At 40.4% G+C, this 20,187-nt stretch overlaps 1 protein-coding gene across 1 annotated transcript in view; it reads left to right on the forward strand.

Moving 5' to 3' along the window:
* Positions 1–20,187, forward strand: part of GRM5 (glutamate metabotropic receptor 5) — a 616,792-nt gene that overhangs the window by 486,632 nt on the left and 109,973 nt on the right. The window contains exon 4 of the mRNA XM_052662217.1: positions 18,877–19,123. Coding sequence (XP_052518177.1) covers positions 18,877–19,123 — 247 coding nt within the window. The remainder of the gene's footprint in view (positions 1–18,876; positions 19,124–20,187) is intronic.

The raw sequence follows: 20,187 nt of genomic DNA on the forward strand, positions 1-20,187 counted from the left end.
TTCTTTAGAATTGACTTTAAACCTTGCCTGATAAGGTGAAACTCCTTGGGCCCACCACACACTTCTATCCCTGAGCCAGTCTCTCACAGGCTGAGTGTTTCTGAGGAGATACTATGTCACTCATGCTGGAATCGGTAGCATCCAGAAAAACAGTGGTCCCCAACCTTTTTGGATCCAGGGACCAGTTTCATGGGAGACAATTTTTTCACAGACAGGTGGTGGGGGTGGTTTCGAGATGGTTCAAGTGCATTACATTTATTGTGTACTTTATTTTATTATTATTACATTGCAATATATGATGAAATAATTATACAACTCATCATAACGCAGGATCAGTGGGAGCCCTGAGCTTCCTACAACTAGATGGCTTCATCTTCGGGTGAACAGAGAACAATGGGAAGCAGCTGTAAACACAGGTGAAATTTTGCTCGCCTGCCTGTCACTCACCTTCTGCTGTGTGGCCTGGTTCCTAACAGGCCACTGGCCAGTACTGGTCCCTGACCCAGGGGTTTGGAACCCCTGCAGCATAATATCTGACCTATAGTAAGGGCTTAATAAATATCTGTTTAATCAATAACTTAATCTCTGAGTGAGTCAACAAATAAATTACTTAAGAAGCCACAATTTCTCTTTAGGGCCTAAGCAGCAAGATAAAAAACAGTGGAATATAATTCTAAGTTTCTATTAAGACAGCTAAAGAAAGGCTATGCCGACCAAAGTAGAGCGTTTCGGAATACAGACTTTTACAGCACCCCCAGTGATCACAGATGGTACCTTTACGCCAAGTGTCATTTCATGGTTCAGGATATTTCAGATATAATGTTATCTTACAGAGAAAACTGATTTTTTTAAAAAATCAGAAATCAGCCTGGTTTGCTTTAGGCTGTAAGTTCATACCTGCCTTCTGTGGCTGTGGTCCCACTGTCAGCACAGTTTTCAGAGCCTCTGTAGTTCGATCAGAGTTTACTGAAGGTGTGCTTCATTGGGCGAGTCTGGGATTCAGGCAGAATTCTATCCTGTTGTTCCCTCCTCTGAACTCTGGTGTGCTGACCAGGGTCAAATCCATCCCTGCGCAACTCAGCAGGGAGCCCAGGAGTTCATATTCAATTTCATGCGATCGTTTTCTTGAGATCTGCCCTGTTCCCGGTCTCCCTGAAACTTCCCAGCTCCCAACCTCTTCCATCCCATTCTTGGACCTCTGGGCAAAAGTCAAAGGCTTTAGTTTCTACTTCTGCCTCACACATCCTGTTCCCCAGCTAGACTGCCATGGGAGCCAAGTGGGGAGAGGCCCAAGAATGGAAAAAAGCAACAGGGAGTTTCCCCATCCTTTTGGGGACAATTCCTCAGGTCATGGGGAAGGGTTTCCTTCCTGAATCATAGGTGCCTGCCCTGCCACCGTAGCCTTCGCTATCACCATCTCTGCAGGGCTGCTCCAGGACTTACACAGGAAAACAAACAAAAAACGAAAATGGAATTTCTCCCACTCTCCTTGACTTGTAGGGTACCCCTTTCCACAGACCACAAAGGAGGACCTCTCGTAGAGCTCTTTTTGTCTGGTACCCGTTTGGGGCTGTCTGCTGGCTCAGACAGTAAAGAATCTGCCTGCAATGCAGGAGACCTGGGTTCAGTCCCTGGGTCAGGAAGATACTCTGGAGAAGGAACTGGCAACCTGCTCCAGGATTCTTGCCTGGAGAATTCCATGGACAAAGAAGACTGGCTGGCTACAGTCCACGGGGTCACAAACAGTCGGACATGAGTGAGCAACTAACACTTTCACTTTATTTACTTGACTCTAGCTCTGGAGACTCTGAAGGAAAAGATCAAAAAATCTCATGCATGACTCAGTAGCATTCTCAATTGTTTTTTTCCCCAATCCACTCGTTACCGTTTACTTTTCAGAATGCTCAAAAAGCTGCTCCAGTCATTCCATTCAGGATTTTCAACTGCACTCCACGGGAAAAACATGGTGGACAGTGCTTACTCCACCTTGATTAGACCAGAATTTTCCCCATGAAATGTTATTAGATGGTGAAAGCACAGATTGCTTACTGGGATTGTATGGCTTACCTGGCAGATTTTGTTGTAAGTTGACATTGATATTTAGTTTTGTTTGGTGCCATTCTGCAAAGCAATGATTACTCTAATAAACTGACTTGCCAATCTGAAAACCAGACCTGGTATTTGACTTCCATTGAGACATCTGGTCAAGCATCAGACCTCATTCATATTCCTAACGTATTTTAATAGTGACAATGTGTCAGATGCTACGTTAAGCACAAGGGCTACCTCTGTGAAAGGCATAGGACCCTTGTCCTCAGGGAGCCCGCAGCGTACTAGAAGCCAGCCACAGGTCATCACCAGTGCTACAAGAGGACGAAGCAGGACCTTAAGTCTATATTAGAGGCAGATATGTAAGCAGGAAATTTTGATATAGGATGTTTGCTGCTAAGTTTCTTCAGTCGTGTCCGACTCTGTGCAACCCCACAGACGGCAGCCCACCAGGCTCCCCCGCCCCTGGATTCTCCAGGCAAGAACACTGGACTGGGTTGCCATTTCCTTCTCCAATGCATAAGACGTTTAGTGTATGATGAACTGATGTTTATCAGATATTTAGTGAGCACCAGGGCTAGAGGGGAACAGAGGAAAACCTTAATTCTGAACTGGAGGAGGGCCCTAAACAACTTCTAAGTGGAGGTGACTCCTAGACACACACAAATTAATAAGTAGAAAATCTACCAGAAAGTATGTTCCAGATGTATGGAGTGAGACTCGCAGAGGCCCAGATACAGAAGAGAAGAGTCTGTTATCCAGATGTAAGAAGTTCCAAATAGCTGATGCACAGTGTATGATGGATCAGAGCAGAGAGGCGAATAAAGGGCAGGAGAGGAAAGGTCTTGAAGGTCAGGACAAAGTATTTAGGGTATAATTTGTTTATCAACTGAACGGTTCCAAGAGAAGACTAACAAAATCACTTTTGTGCTTAAGAAAGACCACTCACTATAAATCTACATTAGAAATACACAGATATGAGCAGGGCAAGATTAGAGGCAGTGATGTTAGTTAGGAGGCTGTTGTAGTAACCCAAGCAAGGAATTTTTAAGACATTCTGAAACTAATAAAAATATATCCATACAAGAGAACACTATACAGCCAGTAAAATTAATCTAGCATTTCTGCTTGTTTTAAAGGAGTGATCAGGAACTCAAAAAGAAGTCTGCCATTCTCTTGTTTTTGTATCCATTCAGCCAGCCTTTGTCTTTTGGTTGGGGCATTCAACCTATTTACGTTTAAGGTAATTATTGATAAGTATGATCCTGTTGCCATTTACTTTATTGTTTTGGGTTTGAGTTTATACACCCTTTCTATGTTTCCTGTCCGAAAAGAATCGCCAGTCCAGGTTCAATGCAGGATACAGGATGCTTGGGGCTGGTGCACTGGGATGACCCAGAGGGATGGTACGGGCAGGGAGGTGGGAGGGAGGTTCAGGATGGGGAACACGTGTACATCCATGGCGGATTCATGTTGATGTATGGCAAAACCAATACAATACTGTAAAGTAATAAATAATAATAATAAAATAAATTCAATTTAAAAAGAAAAAATTTTTTAAAAAAAAGAAGTCTGGTGTCTGAGATAGATCCAATTACTCATGTCAGTTCTATTTTCCAAATATGTCCTGAATCTGAACACTTCTTATCATCTCAACCACTATCACTCTAATCTAAGCCACCAATACCCCTTGTCCGCTCAGTCCCTTTGGACATTGACCTCGCTGTTTAACAGGTTGCTGCTGCTGCTGCTGCTAAGTCGCTTCAGTCGTGTCCGACTCCTAGCGACCCCGTGGACTGCAGCCTACCAGGCTCCTCTGTCCATGGGATTTTCCAGGCAAGAGTGCTGGAGTGGGGTGCCGTTGCCTTCTCCGGTTTAACAGGTTAAACAGCACTTTTGATCCTACATCCCCACCAACCTATTTCTCACATTCAATGTCATTCTAATCCATTGCTTGAAAAGGAAAACCTGGACTAACTCCTGATTCTTCTTTTTCCTTTGCAACTCACATCCAGTCCACTGATATATCCTATTCTCCCTACTTTCAGTATATAATTAGAATCCTCCTAAGTGCTAAGTCACTTCAGTCGTGTCCGACTCTGTGCGACCCCATAGATGGCAGCCCACCAGGCTCCCCCATCCCTGGGATTCTCCAGGCAAGAACAGTGGAGTGGGTTGCCATGTCCTTCTCCAATGCGTGAAAGTGAAGTCACTCGGTCGTATCCTACTCTTAGCGACCCCATGGACTGGAGCCCACCAGGCTCCTCCGTCCATAGGATTTTCCAGGCAAGAGTACTGGAGTGGGGTGCCATTGCCTTCTCCATAGAATCCTACCCTGGATTAAGCCACCATCACCTCTTAGCATCCTATTTCATTATCTCCTAGTTTTTTCCACTCTCGTTCTATCGTCCATCCTCAATGAAAAAAATTTTTACATGAAAATGAGATTATGATCTTTCTCTGATTAAAACAAAAAAATCCCCAAACCTATACCCTACAGCCCTGCTTAGCTGCCATACCTCAAATCCTGCTTCTCTTCCCCTTCCTCACTGTTTCAGCCTTTGTTCTATTCTTTACTCAATAGCTACTGTCTCCTCGTAGCAACATACTTCTTCCAGATGTTTATATTTTGAATAGAAAGAAAGAAACAATCATTAGTAACAGAACTTGGGTAACATCAATCAAGAACCAAGTAATATTGATCAATTTATCAAATGCTTTATAAGTTCATTTATTCCTTATATAAATCTATTACTTAGAAACTATTATTAAGCTCATTTTTTTCAGGCACAGAGAGGCGAATGACTTTGGCCATAGTCACACAGCCATGAGTAGCAAGTAGCAGAGCCGTAACACTAACCTGCTGCCTTGTCCCGGAAGCTGTACTCTCGTCCGTTTACTCTGCCGCTCTCAGTAGCTGGCCGGCACCCTCTAACACGAAGTAAGACAACATCACGCAGATTCACCCCCTTCAGATATGTGGCATTAGGGAGGGGTGGAGATAGACAGAGATCTAAGCCTAAAGCGATAAGAGGCATAAGAATCCCCTCAGAAGCCAATATCTCCCCAATAGCTACAAATATCGGAGAAGGCAATGCCACCCCACTCCAGTACTCTTGCCTGGAAAATCCCATGGATGGAGGAGCCTGGTGGGCTGCAGTCCATGGGGTCGCGAACAGTCAGACGTGACTGAGCGACTTCACTTCCACTTTTCACTTTCATGCATTGGAGAAGGAAATGGCAACCCACTCCAGTGTTCTTGCCTGGAGAATCCCAGGGACGGCGGAGCCTGGTGGCCTGCTGTCTATGGGGTCGCACAGAGTCGGACACGACTGAAGTGACTTAGCAGCTACAAATATTGAGTCTACTGCATAAACTGCTTTTAAATATGGGTACCAGACGCCCCCCTACATCGAAAGAAAGGCAAGATTGTCAGCTACTGTCAGTCATCTTGATTTCCTTAGTTTCTTCATGTATAGTGGAAATAGCTCCTAGCTCCCTGAGTCTTATGATATTTAAATGTTTTTAAAGCACTTATTTGTTAGCTCACATTTCAACAGAGCTTTCTTAGCAACCTGAAGTTCATAGCCCACCTATGGCTGCTTCTTATAATGGAGGGATAAGACTAGAAAGAAGATGAAATGGTGTAAGGATAATTCAAACTTGAATTGCACTGAATTGACCCCCTGTTGCATCCTGAATGGTGAAACAGATTAAGATATCTTTCTTTAAAACACACACACACAAATACTGAGTCTTCACATCTGAAACTAATATAATATTGTAAATTAACTATACTTCATAAAAATAGATAACTAGAGACAAAATCAGGGAAGGGAGGTGGGAAACCACATGCATCAAAAGGACTGAAGGAGAAATTACAAAGGTTACACTTCCACTGGTTTTCTTCTGGCATATTTTTTCCTTTTTTTTCTTTTTTTGAATTTGTCATCATTTGGAATGTTTGGGTGGCATGGGAAGATAGTCACCAGGACATCTACAAGACCCTAATGTTGCCCAAAGAAGTCAGATGTCCCCAGATGCCTAACAAAACCAAAGGACTTGGCAGGCTGCGCATGAACACTGTCCCTTGGGTTTCAACTTCTTGCTCTCGGTCAGCTTCTTCTGCAGATTCCGGGCCCAGGTCTTGGGCAGCACTAGTGGGCATTATTTGAGGGAACAGAAACACAGCCCTTTCCAGGAAAGACCTGGTCTTGTTATCAGTTTGTCTTCCCTAACTTTATATCTTAATCAGAATATTTTTAAAAGGTGATACAATAATACTGTTCAGGGAGCGCATATTTCCAATGCAAAGCAATTGAGTATATCAAAAAGGACACTGATCTTGGCATTAGAAATCCTTGTCAACTTCCAATTATTATTATCTTTGTGACCCTGGGAAACCTACTTGACCTGTCTGCACCTTTGCTTCTTTATCTCTAAAGGATAGAAACAGTATTGATGCACCTGGCTATTGAATGCCAAAATTATTTTTTAAAGTATCATACAAATGCAAATTTTCATACTTGCCTCCATTCAATTCAACAAACAGTACAGTAACCGGGCCCCGAGCACTTTTGATTTACAAATGAATAAGGCTCCAACTGGCCTTTGTGCCAATTGCTGTCTGTTGTCCAGGAGGCACAAAGAAAAATCAGGAAGGGAACCTGAAAGATGACTGCTGGAGAGCTCTCCTGGGCATCACATCAGGAGAGACCTTTGGCTTGCTTTTATTCTCCAGAGTCTTAACCACAAAACACAGTGGCTACACATTATTGTGATTTACATCTTGGCACAGTTAATCTTGATGAAGCATCGACCTTGTGCCAGGCTGTGTGCAACGTAACATTTCATTCTCACGTCCCCTTTTCAAGATAAAGGTCAGCATATTTAACAGATGGTTAAGCTGAATTTTAAGAGAATCCAAGTAACTTCTCCAAGTCACAGAGCTACGAAGACATCAAGCAGGAATTTAAACCTAGATCCCTTTCTTCTGCTCAAAACAAAAGAATGAGAATCAAAGTACCTACCTACCATCTTTCACTAGCCACAAAAGCACCTACTGCTAAACCCTGATAGTGGGTTAGGAGGCTGAGTTGTAGTACCTGGCTTAGGCTCAATATGAAACACTTAAGCATGGCCTCAAAGACTACCTGGAAAGAGAATCAGTCAGGTGAGGAACTACCTCCATTTAGGGAGTTACATGGAGGAAGGGAGCTGGACTAACTTGGGAACTGGATGTTTCAAATCCTCCTCCCCCTAAGTATGCCCACATTTCTAATACATAGTGGGAAGGGTACCTGACAAAGGTATAGGGTGGCCAAGCAGACGCTGCAAATTCAGTTCCAGACTATCACAATAAAGTGAATGCTACAGTAAAGCAAGTCTCACAAGCTTGTAGGTTTCCAAGTGTATATAACAATTATGTTTAGATACTGTACTGTTGCCTACAGTCCATACATACATGGTACAATAGCATTATGTCTGAAAAAAAGGTGTACATACCTTCATTCAAAAATCCTGTGCTGCTAAAACATAGTAACCATCATCTGTTCTTTCAGTAAGTCATAGCAGTAGCAGCAAAGAACACTGATCACAGATCACCATCAGTTCAGTTCAGTTCAGTCGCTCAGTCGTGTCTGACTCTTTGTGATCCCATGAACCACAGCATGCCAGGCCTCCCTGTCCATCACCAACTCCCGGAGTTTACCCAAACTCATGTCCATTGCATCGGTGATGCCATCCAAACATCTTATTCTCTGTCCTCCCCTCCTCCTCCCGCCTTCAATCTGTCCCAATCAGGATCTTTTCAAATGAGTCAGCTCTTCGCAACAGGTGGCCAAAATATTGGAGTTTCAGCTTCAACATCAGTCCTTCCAATGAATATTCAGGACTGATTTCCTTCAGGATGGACTGGTTAGATCTCCTTGCAGTCTAAGGGACTCTCAAGAGTCTTCTCCAATACCATAGTTCAAAAGCATCAATTCTTCAGTGCTCAGCTTTCTTCACAGTCCAACTCTCACATCCATACATGACTACTGGAAAAACCATAGCCTTGACTAGACAGACCTTTGTTGACAAAGTAATGTCTCTGCTTTTTAATATGCTGTCTAGGTTGGTCATAACTTTCCTTCCAAGGAGTAAGCATCTTTTAATTTCATGGCTGCAATCAACATCTTCAGTGATCACCATAACAAGTATGATAATAATGAAAAAGTGTGAAATTAGAATTACCAAATGTGACACAGAGACATGAAGTGAGCAAATACTGTTGGGAAAAATAGTGTCCATAGACTTGCTCAACACAGGGTTGTGACAATCTTTCAACTTATGAAAAACATGATATCCACAAAGAGGAATAAAACAAAGCATGCTTGTATAGAGAAAATGATAGGGAGATCAGAAGAGCAAGATTAATTTTAGTACCTGAAACCGTGGTGGCTTTAGGAAAAAGTGCTCTTGGAGTCTTGAAACATTGATTAGTGTTAGTAGGGTTGAGGAAAAGAAAACAGAAGGGATAGTCCAAGTTGGTTAATTCATTAAACAAATATTTATCAAGGGCCTACTATGTGCCAGGAATTGTTCTGGGAACTGTTCTAAGAAGTGGTGAGGAGAAAAATAATGTTGAGAAAGGAGATAGGGAGGGAGGGAGGGAGGGAGTGAGTGAGTGTGTGGGGGGCGGGGGCAGAGGGGAGTGGAACAGAGATGAGATTTAGTGGAACAGAGATGAGATTTAGACAGGGTATCAGAGAAATCTCACAGAGGAGATGATATGAGGAAAGACCTGAATTGGGGAGGGAATAGCTCTGCACATCTCTGAGGCAGATATTCCCCACGTAGAAGGAACAGCCAGTATTGGGTTGACCAAAACGTTTGTCCAGGTTTTCCCAAAACACTAATAATCCAAATGAACTTTTTGGCCAACCCAATTCAAGGGCCCAGAGGCATGAGCATGCCTGGAATGCTTGAGGATCAGGGAGGAGGATGGTGCAACTGCAGAGGATTGACTGATTGAGTGATTTAATTATTTCTATTAAAATAGAGTTGATACACAATACGATGCTAGTTTCAGGTGTACCACATAGTGATTCAACATTTATGTAAATCATTTATTGCAAAATGGTCACCACAATAAGTCCAGTGACCATCTACTCTCATACAAAGTTAATACAATATTTTTGACCACATCCCTCATACTGTATATTATATCCTCATGATCTGTTTTAGAACTAGAGGTTTATACCTCTTAATCTCCTCCACCTATTCCACCCAACACCCCACCTCCACCCTGCCCTTGGGCATCCACCCGTATGAGCCTATTTTTGTTCTGTTTTGCTTATTTGTGTTTTAGATACCACATGTAAGTGAGATCATTTGGCATTTGTCTTTCTAACTTATTTCACTTAGCGTGATGCCCTCTACATCCAACTATGTTGTCACAAATGGCAAACTTTCTTTTTCATGGCTGCATAATATTCCATTCTGTGGGTGTGCGTGTGTGTGTGTGTGTGTGTGTGTGTGCGCGCGCGCGCGCCACATCTTCTCTACCCATTTATCTACTTATGGAATTTGGCTTGCTTCCACATCTTGGTTATTGTAAGCAATGCTGTAATGAACAGTGGGGTGCATATATCTTTTCATGTTAGTGTTTTGTTTTCTTTGACTGAACACCCAGACATGAACCTGCTGAAAGCATGACTTATTTTTTTGAGGGCCCTCCACACTGTTTTTCCATAGTGACTGCACCAGTTTATGACCCCACCAATTCTCAAGAGCTCCCTTTCTCCATAGCCTTGCCACCAGTTCATACTCCTTGATGCCAGTCATTCTGACAGGCATGAGGTAGAAACTCATTGTGGTTTGTATTTGCATTTCCCTGATGATTAGTGACGTTGATTATTTTTTCAGGCGTCTGTTGGAACTCCACATGTATTCTTTGGAAGAATGTCCATTGAGGTTCTCAGACCACTTTCCAATTTGATTGTTTCCCTGATTTTGAGTTACACCAATTCTTTATATATTTTGGATATTAGCTTCTCATCAGATACATTGCTCACGAATATCTTCCCCCATTCAATGGACTGCCTTTTCATTTTGTTACTGTTTTTCTTTTCTACACAAGAGCTTTTTAGTTTGATATAGTACCATTTCTTTAGTTTTGCTTTTGCTTCTCTTGTCTGAGGCAACAGATACAAAAAGTGTTGCTAAGGCTATCAAAGAGTATACTGCTTGTGTTTTCTAGGGGTTTTATATTTTAGGTCTAATATTTAAGTCTTTCATCCATTTTTAGTTTATGTTTGCATGTGGGGTACAAAAGTGATCCAGTTAAAATTTTTGAAAGTAGCTGTCCAGTTTTCCCAACACCATTTATTGAAGAAAATATTTTTTTTATATCCTTGACTCTGCTTTTGTAGATTATTAATTGCCGATATAAGAGTAGGTTTATTTCTGAGCTCTCTATTCTGTACCATTGATCCATGTGTCTGTTTTTGTGCCAGTACCATACTGTTTTGATTGCTGTAGCTTTGTATTATTATTTGAACTCAGGGAGTTCTTCCAGCTTTGTTCTTTCTTGAGATTGCCTTAGCTATTTGGGATCTTCTATGGTTCCATAGAAACTTCAGGATTATTTTTTCCAGTTGTAAAAAATACCCTTGGAACTTTGATAGAGATTACATTGAAGCTGTACATTGCCTTCAGGAGTATGGTCATTTTAACAATGATAACTCTTCCAATTCATGAGGAAGGTGGATCTTTCCATTTCTCTGTTTCATCTTCAATTTGTTTCATCAATACCTTACAGTTATCTGAGTACAAATATTTACTATTCTGGTTAGATTTACTCCTCCTGTTTTATTCTTTCCAATGTGATTATAAATGGGATTGTTTTCTTAATTTCTATTTCTAGTCATTTGTTGCTAGTATATAGAAACACAACAGATTTCAGAAAACTTGTATCCTTCAAATTTAATGAATACTTTTAATACTTCTAATAGTTTCTTTGATGGAGTCTTTAGGGCTTTCTATATATAGTATCATGTCATCTGCAAACAGTGACAGTTTTACTTCTTCTTTCCCACTTTGTGACTCAGCTGGTAAAGAATCCACCTGCAGTGAGGGAGACGGTTCAGTCCCTGGGTTGGGAAGATCCCCTGGAGAAGGGAAAGGCTACCCAATCCAGTATTCTGACTTGGAGAATGCCACAGACCATATAGTCCATGGGGTCGCAAAGAGTAGGACACGACTGAGTGACTTTCACATTCACTTTCCTCTTTGGCTTTACTTTTCTTTTTCTTATCTGACTGTTAACAGCTATGATTTCCAATATGATGTTGAATAAAGGTAGAAAGAGTGGGCATCCTTGTTTTTTCCGGATCTTAGACAAAATACTCTCTGTCTTTCACTGATGAGTATGAGGTTGACTATCAGTTCAGTTGCTCAGTCGTGCCCAACTCTTTGCAACCCCATGGACTGCAGCACACCAGGCTTCTAAGTCCATCACCAACTCCCAGAGCTTACACAAACTCATGTCCATCGAGTCAGTGATGCCATCCAACCATCTCATCCTCTCTCGTCCCCTTCTCCTCCCTCCTTCAATCTTTACTAGCATCAGGGTCTTTTCCAATGAGTCAGTTCTTCGAATCAGGTGGCCAAAGTATTGGAGTTTCAGCTTCAGCATCAGTCTTTCCAATGAATATCCAGGACTGATTTCCTTTAGGATGGACTGGTTTGATCTCCTTGCAGTCCAAGGGACTCTCAAGAGTCTTCAACACCACAGGTCAAAAGCATTAAGTCTTCGCCACTCAGCTTTCTTTATAGTCCAACTGTCACATCCATATGACTACTGGAAAAACCATAGCTTTGACTAGATGTACCTTTGCTGGCAAAGTAATCTCTCTGCTTTTTAATATGCTGTCTAGGTTGACCATAGCTTTTCTTCTAAGGAGCAAATGTCTTTTAATTTTGTGGCTGCAGTGACCATCTGCAGTGATTTTGGAGCCCCCCTCCACCCCTGCCAAAAGTCTGTGATTGTCTCCATTGTTTCCCCATCTATTTACCAAGAAGTGATAGGACCAGATGCCATGATCTTAGTTTTTTGAATGTTGAGCTTTAAGCCAACTTTTTCACTCTCCTCTTTCACTTTCATCAAGAGGCTTTTGAGCTCTTCTTTGCTTTCTGCCATAAGGGTGGTGTCATCTGCATATCTGAGGTTATTGATATTTCTCCAAGCAATCTTGATTCCAGCTTGTGCTTCATCCAGCCCAGCATTTCGCCTGATGTATTTTGTATTTAAGTTAAATAAGCAGGGTGACAATATACAGCCTTTACGTACTCCTTTCCTGATTTGGAAGCAGTCTGTTGTTCCATGTCCAGTTCTAACTGTTGCTTTTTGACATGCATACAGATTTCTCAGGAGGCAGGTAAGGTGATAGGTCTGGTATTCCCATCTCTTGAAGAATTTTCTACAGTTTGTTGTGATGCACACACTCAAAGGCTTTGGCATAGTCGATAAAGCAGAAGTAGATTTTTTTTTGGAACTCTCTTGGTTTTTCGATGATCTAACTGATGTTGGCAATTTGATCTCTGGTTCCTCTGCCTTTCCTAAAACCAGCTTGAACATCTGGAAGTTCACGGTTCATGTACTGCTGAATCCTGGCTTGGAGAATTTTGAGCATTACTTTACCAGCGTGTGAGAGGAGTGCAATTGTGCAATAGTTTGAGGATTCTTTGGCATTGCCTTTCTTTGGGATTGGAAGGAAAACTGACCTTTTCCAGTCCTGTGGCCTCTGCTGAGTTTTTCAAATTTGCTGGCATATTGAGTGCAGCACTTTCACAGCATCATCTTTTAGGATTTGAAATAGCTTGACTGGAATTCCATCACCTCCACTAGATTTGTTCTTAGTGATGCTTTCTAAGGCCCAAAACACATTCCAGGATGCCTGGCTCTAGGTGAGTGATCACACCATCATGATTATCTGGGTCATGAAGATCTTTTTTGTACAGTTCTTCTGTGTATTCTTGCCACCTCTTCTTTATATCTTCTGCTTCTGTTAGGTCCAGACCATTTCTGTCCTTTATCGAGCCCATCTTTGCATGAAATGTTCCCTTGGTATCTCTAGTTTTCTTGAAGAGATCTCTAGTCTTTCCCATTCTCTTGTTTTCCTCTATTTCTTTACACTGATGTCTGAGTAAGGCTTTCTTGTCTCTCCATGCTATTCTTTGGAATTCTGAATTCAAATGGGTATATCTTTCCTTTTCTCCTTTGCCTTTCACTTCTCTTTTTTTCTCAGCTATTTTTAAGGCCTCCTCAGACATCGCCTTTCTGCATTCCTTTTTCTTGGGGATGGTCTCTATCACTGCCTCCTCTACAATGTCACGAACCTTCGTCCATAGTTCTTCAGGCACTTTGTCTATCAGATCTAATCCCTTGAATCTATTTGTCACTTCCACTGTATAACTGTAAGGGATTTGATTTAGATCATACCTGAATGGTCTAGTGTTTTCCCCTACTTTCTTCAGTTTAAGCCTGAATTTGGCAATAAGGAGTTCGTGATCTGAGCCACAGTCAGCTCCCAGTCTTGTTTTTTGCCAACTGTATAGACCTTCTCCATCTTGGGCTGCAAAGGATATAATCAGTCTGATTTCAGTGTTGACCATCTGGTGATGTCCACGTGTAGAGTCTTCTCTTGTGTTGTTGGAAGAGGGTGTTTGCTATGACCAGTGCATTCTCTTGGCAAAACTCTTGTTAGCCTTTGTCCTGCCTCATTTTGTACTCCCAAGGCCAAATTTGCCTTTTATTTCAGGTATCTCTTGACTTCCTACTTTTGCATTCCAGTCCCCTATAATGAAAAAGACATCTTTTGGGGTGTTAATTCTAGAAGGTCTTGTCGGTCTTCATAGAAGCATTCAACTTCAGCTTCTTCAGCACTGCTGGTTGAGGGAAAGACTTGGATTACTGTGATATTGAATGGTTTTCCTTGGAAATGAACAGAGATCCTTCTGTCATATTTGAGATTGCATCCAAGTACTGCGTTTTGGGCTCTTTTGTTGACTATGAGGGCTACTCCATTTCTTCTAAGGGATTCTTGCCCACGGTAGTAGATAAAATGGTCAGTGGAGGTTGACTATGGGTTTATCCAATAGGACCCTTATGTTGAGGTACATTTCCTCTACACCACTTTTAATGGATGTTGAATTTTGTCGAAAGTTTTTTTTTTGCATCTATAGAGAAAATCATATTGCTTCAATTTGTTAATGTGGTGTTGTCACATTGATTGTTTTGTGAATACTGAAACATCCTTGCATCCCTAGGATAAATCCCACTTGATCTTGATATACAATTGATTTAATGTACTTTTGAATTCTACATTCTAGTATTTTATTGAGGATTTTTGCATCTATGTTTACTAGTGATATTGGTCTGTAATGTTCTTTTCTGTGTATGTTGTGTCTTTAGCTTTGGTATCAGGATGAAACTAGCCTCAAAGAATTAGTTCAGAAGTGTTCCTGTCTCTTAAATTTTTTGAAATAGTTTGAGAAGGCTAGGTTTTAACTCTTCTTTTAAATGATTTATAGAATTCACATGTGAAGCCATTTTGTCCTAGACTTTTGTTGCTTAAGAGATTTTTATTTAGTGACTGATTCAGTTTCATTACCAGTGATTGGTCTGTTCATATTTTCTCTTTCATCTTTATTGAGCTGTAGGAGATTGTTCATTTCTAGAAATTTATCCATTTCTTCTAGTTTATCCATTTTATTGCCATATAATTATTTGTAGTAATCTCCTGTGATCATTTCTATTTCTGTGGTGTTAATTGTAACTTATACTCATTCATATTTTATTTATTTAGGCCACTTCTCTTTTTTTCCCTTAATTAATCTGGATACAGTTTTATCAATTTTATTTTTTAAAAACCTCTTAATTTCATTAACCTTTCCTATTTTTCTTAGTCTCTAATTTATTTTCATTCTGATCTTATAGATCTTCTACTAATTCTGGGTTTTGTTTGACCTTTTCCTCTAGTTACTTTAGGTGTAAATTTAGGTTGTTAACTTGGCCTTTTCTTGTTTCCTGCTGCAGGCCTCTGTTACCATCAACTTTCCTCTTAGAACTGCTTTTGCTGTGTTCCTTAGAGTTGAATCATTGTTTTTCCATTTTTCACTTATTTCTAAGTGTAATTTCCTCTTTGACTTATTCATTGATGGTTGTTTATTTTCATGTTCTTTAGACTCCAGCTGTTTGTATTTTTTGTAGTTTTTTCTTGTAGTCAATTTCTGGTCTCATACTGTTATGGTCAGAATTTTATTTATCTAATAACTATTAAATTTATTAAGGCTTGCTTTCTGACCTAGTATGTGTTCTATCCTAAGTAATGTTCCCTGTGCACTTGAAAAGAATGTTGCTTTTGGATGGAATGTTCCAAGTGTAGCTATTAAATCCATCTGGTCTAATATATCATCTAAGGGCAATAATTACTGACTGTGTGTCCAGATAATCTGTCCATTGATTTAAGTGAAGTCTTAAAGCATTCTCCTACTATTGAATTACTGTCAATTTCTCCTTTTATGTTTCTCAGTTATTTGCTTTATATATTGTGATGCTTCTATTTTGAGTACATATATATTTACAGCAGTTATATCTTCATCTTGGATTGATCCCTTTACCATTAAGTAATGTCCTTCTTTGTCTATTGTTACAGTCTATGTTTTAAAGTCCATTTTGTCTGATTCAAGTATTGCTACCTCAGTTTCTTTTCATTTCCATTTGCATGGATTATCTTTTTCCATCCCCTCACTTTCACTCTATGTGTCTGTAGATCTGAAGTGAGTATCTTATAGACAATGTATACATGGGTCTTGTATTCCTATCTACTCATTCTATGTATTTTGATTGGAACATATATGGACTAAAGTCCCTTTACATTTAAAGAATTATTGATAAGTATTCACTTATTGGGTCTCCTTGGTGGCTCAGTGGTAAAGAATCCGCCTGCCAACGCAGAGACATGGGTTTGATCCCTGGGTCAGGAAGATACCCCGGAGAAGGAAATGGCAACCCCTTCCAGTATTCCTGCCTGGTAAATCCCACAGACAGATGAGCCAGGTGGGCTACAGTCCATAGGGTCACAAAAGAGTCGGATACAACTTAGCAACTAAACCACAACAGCAATTAGCTCACTGCCTCTTGGTTAATTGTTTGCGGGTTGTTCTATAGTTCTTTTTGTTCCTTTTTCCTTTCTTCTGATTTTATAACTGCCGTGTTATGTTCAGAATCCTTTCTCTTTTTGGTGTGTATCTATTAGATAGGTTTTTGGTTTGTGTACCATGAGGTTCCTATATAACAATCTATATTTATAGATGACTATTTTAAGTTAGTGATCTCATAAGTTCAAATGCATTCTAATAAGCTTATACTTTTACCACCACCAGCTCCCACCATTTTAGGGTTTTGATGTCATATTTTACATTTTTAAATTTTGTGTATCCCTCAACTCCATATTGTATTAACAGGTACAGATTATTTTAACATTTGTCTTTTAACATCTTAATTGTATATAATTAGTTGCCTTTCCTTGCTGAATATTCAGGGAGGAATAATTTAAATAAAGAGTATTAGGAGTCAGAAGGATAAGGTGTGGAACACCATGAGCCAAAATCCTGTTTGTCTTTGAAAGTCATGGCTTGGACATTGGCTTTTTCTTTCAGTAATAATGGAGCCACTAGAAAGTCTGATCAGAGGAGTATCATAATCTGACTCTTATTTTAAGAATATTTTTATAGTTATTGCATTAAAAATTTGCTGGAGTGGGTATAGAATAGTTTAAAGTAGAAAGAATCTAATTAAAAGACTATTGCTGTAATCCAGACAGGATATATATCTTGAACCTGACAAAAGTAGATTTGCATCAAATAATCTAATTCTGGATATATTTTGAAGATAGACCAAATAAAAGTAGACAGTGAATGAAGGAAAGAAAAAAAGTCAAAAGTGACTTCCAAGTATTGACTTAGCACCTAGAACAATGGCATTTCCAGTGGTATGAGGCCAAATGTCAAAGTGTGAATAGAGTCTGTGTAGAAAAGGAAATTGTAAGATTTGGTTGGAAAGTAGCCTAGGGCCAGTGTCTTGTCCTGAGATGGAAACAAGATTAACCATCTTACACTTATGTCAGGATGAACCATGCTGGCTTCCCTAGGAGCCTCTATGCCAGTACCGTTTGAAAGTCATAAAAAGCCATGTCATCTTTGGAGAGTTCCTATATATGTCTCTTAAATAAAAACTTCTCCCCATATGGAATGTTCTATCTTTACCTCATCCGTTACTTTTATGTTATACCCATGTTCTTCCCACATGTTTCACTCCTCTCCATTCCTCAATCACCCGGCCTGGTAGTAGACTCCATCTCCTAGATACTTCTGTCCATAATCATGACCTCTACCCTCAGCAGAGGCATTTTCACCTGTCGCTGGAAACACTGCATTACCACTTAATGGGTATGACTCCACGCCTGTACCCCTTAAAATGTTTCTCCAATGTAGTCAGATTGATCTTTCTAAATTAGAAATCTGATCATGTTTCTTCCTATTTTAAACACAACAAAAGATCCTAGGGCTCTTAACCTGCCTTAAGCAATCCTGCTTTCATCTACTATTTCATTTCTCCTCATTCTCCTACCTCCTACCCTACATTCCAAACATTCCAACCTTTTTAAAGGTTCCCAAACATAGTGTGTTTGATCTCATCTGTGAACCTTCAAACACGGTGTCCTCCACTCTTCATCCATCAGATACTCAGCCACAATGCTCAGCATCAGTGAGTTTTTTGGTCTAGCGCTCCTCCCTATTCAGTCCTGCTAAGATGCTTATCTGCCCTCTAGACTCTAAGTAAACAAAAACAATAATCATGTCTATTTTATTCTATATTATATTCCCCACTTTCAGCAAGTTCTGAGCAGTCAGAACTAACAGGCATTCATTTCATATTTGTTTAACCAGTAATTCATCCCAAATGTTAGTTCTTTAATGAAATGTTCCCAAGGGCCCTTCACTGAAAGGGATTTCCCCCTCTTTGGACCTCAGTAGATTTTAACTCCACATCTGTTATAGATTTATCACCTTCTGCCTTTCAGTGTTACATAATTTATCTCTATTACTGAACAAGTCTCCTCTTCAGTGCAGAATCCATCTCCAATTCATTTTTATATTTTCCTTAGATCACCATACACAGAGCTTTATGTATACTCAGACTCTAGTAAATATTTAATTAATGGATGAATTAATGGGGCTTAAATATTGTATTTCAGAATTTCCAAATAGGTCAATTTATGGAGCACATATACTCTGAGGTTGGAAGTAGTAGGTGATTAATCCAACTAGGTAAGTTGAGGCAAGGCAATAGGGTATCTACTTTGCTCAGCTAAGACTTAATTAGAGATTTGTTGAAGATTAATTGGAGAAACTGGAAATTTGTTGACGATATCTAAACCAAGGAAGTATATTATCACAGCTAAGTACTTGGTAGATTTAAGATAAATTTTGTGGAATTTGATGGAGTGCTATACTCCATCCATCCCCAGAATTTGGTAATAGAGGAAGTGAATCTCAGTACTGGAGGGGACTCAGGTCTTTATGGGGAAAAACATGAACATAGAAGACAATTAGGAATACTAATATTATTAGGAATACTATTTTGGCACCTGTTCTTGGTATTTCCTCTGGTTGTAATTGTTATAAATTGTTCTAATGCATTGTCAAATTATTCAGAATCCATAAAGAGCTATAGTAGGATTAAATCTCAAATTTAATCCCTAATTTGTTTTCCCACAGGTTCTCTGACTCTGAGAACACATCATGTGCAAGACTCCAAAATGGGATTTGTGATCAACGCAATCTATTCCATGGCCTATGGCCTCCACAACATGCAGATGTCCCTCTGTCCAGGCTATGCGGGCCTCTGTGACGCCATGAAGCCAATTGATGGACGGAAACTTTTGGACTCTCTGATGAAAACCAATTTTACTGGGGTTTCTGGAGACATGATCCTATTTGATGAGAACGGAGACTCTCCAGGAAGGTATTGTTACAATTCTTCTCTAGACATCAGAGCCTGATCACTCTGTCTCTTGATCCTGTGGAGCCTGTTTCTCTCCTTTGTGGTTATCTATGCTTCTGGACATGTTTGCTTAGTTCTGATATCATAAAGTGAGTAAAGACAGAGAGAGGAAGCCCCAGTTCCTGTGGCCAGGAAAAAGCATGAATGCCGATGTCTAAAACATGCTCTTGGAACCATCACCACACTTTTGAGACCCACACTTAGAGGCAGGAGCCTCACAGTATAGTTGGATAATGAAAAGCCAGTTCATGGTTTCTCTGTACATACCTGCCCTCTTATTCCATGTATTCTGATCTCTTCTTGGGTCACAGAATTATTCTGAAACAGGAAGAATTCCATTTCTGGTAATCCAGAAACAGGACTGAGGTGTTATTCTATTGTTTGTTGTAGGTACAGCAAGTTACAAGTCATATTTTATTTTAGAATCCTCCACTGGAACACTTTCTCCCATCTTGAGGACTAAATGGCCTTTTTCTCTAAAATTTTACCTTTCACTTAGAGAGGAGCCTGAGAAATACGAATTCAGTCATAATTATAGGCCAGCCTCCAGGGAAGTCATTAAGTACCTAGAACTTACCATCTTTCACATCTATCTAAGATTCTAAATTCTTAAGTGACTCTTCACAGGAGACTTTTAATCCATGAGGGATAATGTCACTGAAGTGACATTCTGACTTATAGCAGGGCTGAGTCTTCAATCTGCCCTGCATTAGGACAGTCAGGGTCCTTGGGTTGGCCACAGTAAAACCCCTGCTATTTTTCCAGCCACAGCTTTTGCTTGACAGGTATGCCTGGAGAGGCTGTGTTTACACTGTTTGCAGCTGATCCTGCCAAGAGAAGGTCCCGTGAGTCCCTCCATGACTCACACGCCATGTGCCCACACATGGTACCAGCCGTCTTGGTCTAGCTTGTTTCATATGCCTGATGCGAGCTGGAGTTTCTCCCTGATGCAGCTGTTACTATCTCACAAGCTGAACTTCTACGTGACAGCAGTTCCAAGTCAGGCAGCCAAGAAGAAAGCTGGA

This window comes from Budorcas taxicolor, chromosome 25 (assembly GCF_023091745.1).
Source record: "Budorcas taxicolor isolate Tak-1 chromosome 25, Takin1.1, whole genome shotgun sequence".
NCBI lineage: Eukaryota > Metazoa > Chordata > Mammalia > Artiodactyla > Bovidae > Budorcas > Budorcas taxicolor.